This window comes from Camelina sativa, chromosome 4, assembly GCF_000633955.1.
Source record: "Camelina sativa cultivar DH55 chromosome 4, Cs, whole genome shotgun sequence".
Lineage (NCBI taxonomy): Eukaryota > Viridiplantae > Streptophyta > Magnoliopsida > Brassicales > Brassicaceae > Camelina > Camelina sativa.
The window spans coordinates 15,179,014-15,186,877 of NC_025688.1; the positions used below are offsets into that span (position 1 = coordinate 15,179,014).

Sequence of the window (7,864 nt, forward strand, 5' to 3'; positions counted from 1 at the left end):
AGGAGGAGGAGGCTTGTAGGGTAACAACGACACGACAGGTTTGGGTCGGAGCAAAAGCCGGAACCTAGCCACTATTTTTTTTCTGGGTATATGAGTTTGGTTTGCGACGTCTTCGGTTCTTCTTCTCTGCCTCCCAAAAAGTCATGGACTATGATTCACAAATCTCTCTATTTGATGAGAGAGTTTTCATGACTCTTTTTATGAAGAAAATGGTATAAAATCTTAAACCAATAACATAATATTTGAATTCATTAACAATCCAAGATTCTTTTGTTTTATTTGAATAACATAAAACTTTTAATGACTTTGTAAAACTCTTAATCCAATAACAATAGATTTATCAAGATTTTAGATTACTTTTTATAAATCCACAACTAATAACACCAAATTTTAAAAGAGTTTTAGAAAATCTTAATTGAATAATAACATATTTTACATAACTTTTAAAGTCATTAAAATTCTCTTAAAATCCCAAACCAATACCTCCCCTTAAAAAAAGGAGACACGAGAGTACCCACGTGTATGAGAGAAAATGTTTGTGATACAAAGGCAAAATGCGTTTAAAATTTTAAATTATAAAACGCAGGGACTTATATGTAAATTAGGTCTGGCTGAATAATCGTGTGATCAAACGGTTCGATTAGGGTAAATCTGTGAAAGCTAGAAAAATATAAGGGCCTACATATAAATGGTTATAGTCGGTGAGTTCCGTCTATTTCACAGTAAACCCTGAACTGATCCCTTTTCCTCAGTGAATTCAAAACCAATTTCACCGGTGGTGACACTTGTAACATTGTCGTGATTCTCGATTATGCGCTAATTCGATTTCGCCATGGTTACTTCCAGAGATGTCCATGAGATCGTCTCCAAGCTCTCGTCGGACAAAGCCAAGACTCGCGAAGTAAACCTTTTCATTTACCCTTTTTTTTAATCGTTTTTGGGTTTTAGGGGGAAAAGGGCTGAGAAATTGAGGTTTATGGTGTATCTATGTGGCTTGTTCTCTTGATTTCGTTGTGGGTTTTCACAACGATGCTTTAGCGTTTCCTTAAACTCGCAATACGGCTCGGTTTCTTTGATAATCTCTCGTGTGGGTTTGGTTTTAAAACGTTGATATACTTATTTCGTTGTGTGTAAAATCTGAGAAATGGAAAATTAAATTTCAAGGTTTCTCATGTTGATGAATTTCTTACATAATCTGTATATCCAGGATGGTGTCAAGTTACTGAATACATGGCTTGAAGGGGAAAGGTCAATTACCTTTTGTAGATTTCTTTCACAAAACACAGCTAAACTTAACTTGGACGAGATTCCAAATGGTAGGTAGTGATTATTTTTCTTCAGCGACATTGGTGCTACTATTATGCAGTGCATCAAGCTTTGAAGCTAATCCAGAACCTTACTTCTCATTGCAGCTGAAACATGGCCCTTTTTGGTTAAACTTCTCATTCAATGTGTCTCAATGGAGGTGTCAGGTAGCAAGAGACGTCTCCCTAAACCAACTTTTGCAAAGACGCTTCGAGTTGTTATTCAGAGAACAGAAGAAACTAGGTTTCCTGGTGAGAGATAATTTTTTGGTGAATGAGATTTTTAGTAACATGCTTTTGCTTCTTTTTTTTTTTTTTTTTTTTCTGGAATTAATTTATGCTTGCAAAGATGCTTCATGATGTGATTCGAATTGCAGAGTATCAAGTTTCTTGGTCAGAAACGTTGTAATCTGATTTAATGTTCCCTGTAGTTACTATGTGCTCAAGTCAGCTTATAAAAGGCGTTCAGTTTTATCAGTCAATTAACGGAACCGGAAAAGTGCTATGTTTTTATTAATAGAAGACGATCTAAGAATAAACTGGAAGAACATGAACATTGGTGGACAATAGTATTAACTATGGAACCGTAATAAGTTTGATGTTCATCTTATTAATATTTCCATGTGCCGGTCTGTTCTACATGTTTGTTGTTGTCTCGCAGAAATGTATCTTAATGCTTACACTTTGACAGTGCATTTTCTCTAATCAAGAATTCATCCTCATATTTATGTAACTTCTCTGTTTTAATGGTCTCAGGTGTACATTGTCCTTTGCTATCTATGGCCAAAACCCTCTTTGCACATGTACATGATATCTTGAGCAATACACCAAGCTTTCAGTCCGAGTACGCTACCATACTCCGCCATCTTTTGGAAATTAGGGATTACCGTTTCCAAATGAGGAAGCGTACATATTCCAGTGAGTTCTCTTCAAATCGATATATGTTAATTGTCTGGTCTTGTCATGGATCTGGAGCGTATGTTGGTTTACTGGTGTTGGGTTTCTTTTAAAGATAATGTTTTTGCAAGGTTTGGTGCTGCTATACATGGAAAGGGCTGGAGCAGGGTTTTGCGAGAAAAGCAGTGGTCAACATAGCCAGAAGGAGGAAGCTTTTCGCCATATTCTTACGCTTCAGTCACTTCTAGAGAACTCCTCTGGAGATTTTCCTGATGACCTTCGAGAAGAAATTGTGAACGGCTTCATTCATATCTTCTCTTCTGTAAGGTCTGATTTAATTGTTAGTCAGTCTCTCATTCAGATCTGTACCCTCCTTTGCAAACAGTAATAAAAGTTATACTAATTATTTTAACTCTTCCAGAGATGAGGGAAAGCTTTCACGCAAGCTTATTGAATGTGTAAATACCTTCTTGCTGAAGGATGGTCCTAATTTAGGCTCTTTGTCACTTGACATTCATAATGCGGTTGAACAATTGGTATTTCGTTGCTGGCTAACAACCCATGATAAAAACCTAAAGGTGTTTTATTTTGTTTTGTTTTAATTTTTATTGCTTTTGTTGTAACCCTTTGTTAATCATCTGATTTTTTTCTTCATAGTACAGTTTCATGGTCTAAGTTATGTTTTCTTTTCTTCTTGTTCTGCCTTGTAGGAGATACTTGTTTCTTATGGAAGGCTACAGCTAAATTTGACAAGGGGTGCTAGTCAATCTAGTTCTCTGGTGGAACAACTTTTGGACGTGGTTACCCGTGAATTGGATCTAGGTAGTTCATCAAGTTCTGCATCATGGTACATCTTTTTTTGAGTTTTCTCTTCCGAAGGAGCACTTCTTTAGATTCTACACATCTCGTGAAGTTATGTAGGTCTAATTAAATTATTTTATTAGGGGTGATTCAACCAAGGATGATAAGTTAGGGGCATTGAGCACCTATCAGAGTAGCTTGGTTGAGCTGGCTGCACATGTGTTCTACCAGGTACCTGTTTTATATGCAAATTACTTTGTTCTTTGAGTAGCTTTACATGGCTTACAATAGAGTTCCAACTCATCCGACCATTTTTTTTTTTACTTTTCATTTTGCTTCATCTTACCTTCACCCTTTTTTGAGTTGATTCAATCTATGATTTCTGAAGCATTTTTGCTCTGCAGTGAATTTGGATTTATATACTTTGAGAATACTTTTAAATCAATACTGTCGATTGAATCGCGTCATACAAATCTGTTTTTTGCTTACATCCTTGTGTATCCTTGAATTTGGGTTTGTGTCCGTTTGTGTGTGTAGACTGTAGAGTGAATATGTTAGTGACAATTAGAACTTTGGCAGGCATGTGTCAAAACATCTAGACCATCAGTGTCAGAGAAACGAGCTCGGAGGCAACCTGTTGCGCTGCGTCTTGTCGAGGCACTAACTGAAGGAAAATGGCTATGGTATGTTTCTGGTGAGAGCATTTGCTAGATGATATTCCATCTGCTGATGTCTTCTTTGCGATTTTTTTTTCTAGATACATGTGTAGCCATATCATGAGAATGTATTTGATGAGTGTACGCCATTTGTTTGTTAGTGTGATACTGGAAATTAAGTTTCAAGGGTATCTCTTTTAAGATATATCTGTAGTATTTCTGTCAGTCTAGATACTGTCCTTGCACTAATTATATAATTTCTTTGCTACCTGTTTTTTCCTAGAAACTTTGTTTTTATGTATACATAGACTGATGTACATAAGCTTTACCCAGGTGTGCTACTTTTGGTTGTCTAGTTCGGACTTATTGTACTCGCATCAATAAGGATCTCCTTATTTACTGGTTTGAAGCCATCTGCACGAACTTTCAGAGGTAATTTGGGAAGTTAGACTTTATATTACATGGATCTTTCTTCTGTACCTCTCGGAGAACAGTAGCTAAGAGCTTAGGAATGTTTTTGTCAACAAGGAGTATTGATTTTGTAGTTTCTGGTATAATGCTCTTTAATAATGCCCATTGCCATTTTATCCTCGAACATACTTCCCTGGCACATATCTTACTGGATAGCCAAAACGAAAGAAGCAGTTGGGACGACCATATATATAAGCCTGGTTAGACCACACCTGAAATAGTACTTTTTTAAAGTACTTGTTTATCGACTGAGTGGCGTTTACTATTTGTTCTTATGTTTCTCATATTACCAACTTCTGAACAATAATATGATTCAACGTTACTTGGCAATTGTTGCCTGCTATGATTGTAGTACCTTTGGCAGATTATTGTTTTAAATTCCTGATGAATAACTTGATTAATAATGTGATATATCCATTTTCATAGCATTCTAATAGCTGTAAATTGTAGATGTGGTGCTACTCCTGGATATTTCATTATTACTACTAGTATCTGTAAGTCTGTAACAGTGGACTGCTTTTGTTTACTTAATCTTGTATGTGACAGACTTCTGGAGGATGCCAGTATGAGACGTTCGTATGATGGTCTACTATGGACTTTGAGGTACGTTTATGATGGAATTCAGGTGTTCACTATTTTGAATTTGCAGCAAGTTCCTTCATATTTTTATAAATGTAATATGCTGTCGAGGTGTTTAATACAAAAACTATGCAAATAGTATGAGGCACTTAGGGACCTTTATTTAATATAACGTTCAAGTTGTTAAATTCGCCGATCCTTCAAGTTGTTAAATTCCGATCCTATATCTCAGTTTGTTTATTGTGAAACTTTAATTTATTTGAAGGAGTTTGCAAGGGCTCTCTTCTGGTTTGTTACTCTCAGATACTACTACGGACATATCAAAGTCCCCTGTTTCTTCAAGTGAGGTATTTTACATGCCTTTATGCCTTTGTGTGTGTGGGAGTCTGATAATAATATAGGTTATTAGACAAGCTTTGAACAGAAAAAATGCATTGCTGAGATTTAGAGCTGATTGGGTATTGTTACTAAAATAAGATGACACTCGAATCCGTTGATTATATTAAGGAGAATGTTGATAATATATAATGTTTCTGTGTTTGTGTATTGGCAACCAGTTTTGGTGTAGAATGAGCTGACCATTAATAGCCTATCAACAGATAGGATTATGCTTTTTATGTTAAGTTAAGAACCAACTGACGTTACATAAATTATGTGACCATTTTTGATAAAAATTGTTATGATGTTTTGGAATTCTACATTTTATGATCTGAGTTCTAAAAATCTTTATTACTTTTAGTTGTATGATTGCTGAAATGGTTTTTAGGCCCTATACATTTCAGCTTTGTATTGGAATTCCTGATTTCATTCATTAATATAATATCTTGTTATGAATCTGATTTGCTTTGTTGTTAGGTTTTAGTTTCTAAACCGCATTATTTGCAGCTAGATCGTGGTTGGCAATTGATCTGGAGTTCTTTAATCCATGGGCTAGCAACGTTCAGTAGCACGACTGTAATTGTAAGTTGCACTTATCTACTTATATCCTTTCCTGTTTCGCACAGTATTCTTTTAGATGAAACTAGAGAACATATATAAATACACCCTGAACACTTGATAGCAAATAAGTTTCCAGCAATGAAACTTGAACTTGTATATTGGTACCAGACAACAACTTGTATTTTAGAGTTTTAACATTTCTTCGAACGATGAAAAAAGCTTGCTTCGGGGATTTGTGTTAGATCAAATGTTAGTGGTTTACTAATTAGGGGCTTCCTTTTTAGCTATTTCCCGTTTCTTACTTCAACTCTGTAAGAAATTCGAAATTGGTCAGAAGTTGATATTTATTTAGATAAAGAAGAGACTTTGATGGAAATCAAGGTTAAGGGGTTTCTTGGTTACCCAATACTATTTAAGGGTGGTTGGTAGTTCTTTTAGCTAAACAGTTTCCGATTACTCGCTTTGTTTAGCTGATTAGTTACCACGAATTTTTTTACGCATGGCTATTTCTACACTATTTTAATGCAGGTTGATGCCGTCTTGGTGCTCCTTGGATCAATTATCTCAAGTGTGAGTTTGTAAATGAATTTTATGAAATTTTCTAAAGACTTGTATCCTCATAATGTTCTTGTCTCTTCAATCAGCAGCACATAAACGTTGGGATTCTGCCTCAAGAAGTGTGGGATCATCAGTTATTCAGGCACATACCTTCTGAGTAAGCCTTTCATCCTCAAAACTTTTTAAGCATGTTGTCAGCTATTTCCTGAGTGCAAATAGGCTAGAGCGTCAGTTTCCTGAAGAAAAGAATCAAAATAAGTTTATGCATCTTATTCTTTATAAATGTTTAATGCTACGAGATTATTTGTGCTTGACTATTGGTTGGCTTTTATTAATAGATGCTGAATGGCTCTACTGTTGTCTAAAGAATTATTACTTTTACTCAGGCCGGCCTTGTACTTCATTGCATGTTACTTTTCACGTATGGGTTGCCAGGTAAACAGGTTCTGACAGTAATTGTATGGTTTTGGTATCTACATTCTGGGTTCACATATTACCAAACTTACAAGTCTTGAAAAGTTGTTACATTAACATGGTCTTGTCCTATAACTCTGCAGGGAAACCTGCAAGATGATTTACATCTTCGACGCAATCTTCTTAGAGCAGTTTGTGCCCCCCTAAGCTGGAAGGTAGTTTTTTTGTTTGTCCAGAAGAACACAAGAATATAGGGCACAGATGTCTAACTATATGTGACACCTCTTACTGTGTGTGGACGAGGTGTTGTCTAAGATATGACCAAACAAAACCAATAGCCTGAGTTTTGCACCATAACGTAGATTGATCTTGCACAGTTTTAATAGCCGTAGTTAAGCACTTAATTATTGGGAAAGGCAGTGAAATTTCACCCTTTTATGTTATTTTCTGCCAACTAGTTGTAAAGAGCTGCCGCATTCTATTTCCACCTAATATGTGAAACTCAAATCGTAAGAGAGAGTTTAAAATCTTATCAGGTTCACNGAATACCCAATCCAACACTATACCTACAAAGTCGTTACCACTTGATTCCCCAGAAGTTGGCAGGATAGTGGATATGGAATTAGATCTGGCTGAAGACACTAAAGATATGGATATTATAACTGCCGGTGGGAAGNTCCTTATGTGCTGGTTTCAATACTTCACTTCCAGTACCTAAGGAACATCTTCCAACACCATCTGAATGGGATGTCTACGAACAGGTGAATGATGTGGCGAAGGTGGTTGTTATTAGAGAATTGAATAAATTCATCTCAGAAAAGTATCAAGACTAATATTGAAAAAAACTGGTTTTGTTTCTTTTGCAGATAGATGATGCTGAGATAGAAAGAAAATTTGGACTCTTTGAATGCTCCGTGGAGGCTCTAGCAAAAGTTTGCTCAAATTCTAGCAAGGTGAAGGATCCTTACTTTCTTTTTTCGCCTTTTCCTGACTCATTTCCGCGACAGTAGTTTTATTTCTTTGTATTTTCAGATCTCTAGCTGCCAAGTTTCTGACGTTGTACAACTACCTCTGGTATTAAGAGATCCATTGCTTCATGACATGGATATCTATTTTCTTAGCATTATCCCGGAGAGCAATGCCAAAGGACCACTGTCTGACATCTTTATGGGATGTGCTCTGTTGTGCCATTTTATGCATGGTTCTTATATCACAAGGTTTGGCAACTCATCCTGTTCTTGGTAT

The 7,864-nt window shown here is 36.1% G+C and overlaps 1 protein-coding gene across 1 annotated transcript in view; it reads left to right on the forward strand.

The window, feature by feature from the left end:
• Positions 712 to 7,864, forward strand: part of LOC104780632 (serine/threonine-protein kinase ATM-like) — a 35,256-nt gene continuing 28,103 nt past the window's right edge. Inside the window, 20 exon segments of the mRNA XM_019244691.1 lie at positions 712 to 901; positions 1,208 to 1,316; positions 1,413 to 1,556; positions 2,061 to 2,222; positions 2,333 to 2,528; positions 2,623 to 2,779; positions 2,912 to 3,048; positions 3,146 to 3,233; positions 3,582 to 3,685; positions 3,992 to 4,090; positions 4,676 to 4,732; positions 4,974 to 5,055; positions 5,594 to 5,668; positions 6,176 to 6,217; positions 6,292 to 6,362; positions 6,592 to 6,640; positions 6,763 to 6,834; positions 7,246 to 7,380; positions 7,486 to 7,572; positions 7,652 to 7,836. Coding sequence (XP_019100236.1) covers positions 833 to 901; positions 1,208 to 1,316; positions 1,413 to 1,556; positions 2,061 to 2,222; positions 2,333 to 2,528; positions 2,623 to 2,779; positions 2,912 to 3,048; positions 3,146 to 3,233; positions 3,582 to 3,685; positions 3,992 to 4,090; positions 4,676 to 4,732; positions 4,974 to 5,055; positions 5,594 to 5,668; positions 6,176 to 6,217; positions 6,292 to 6,362; positions 6,592 to 6,640; positions 6,763 to 6,834; positions 7,246 to 7,380; positions 7,486 to 7,572; positions 7,652 to 7,836 — 2,120 coding nt within the window. The 5' untranslated portion in view covers positions 712 to 832.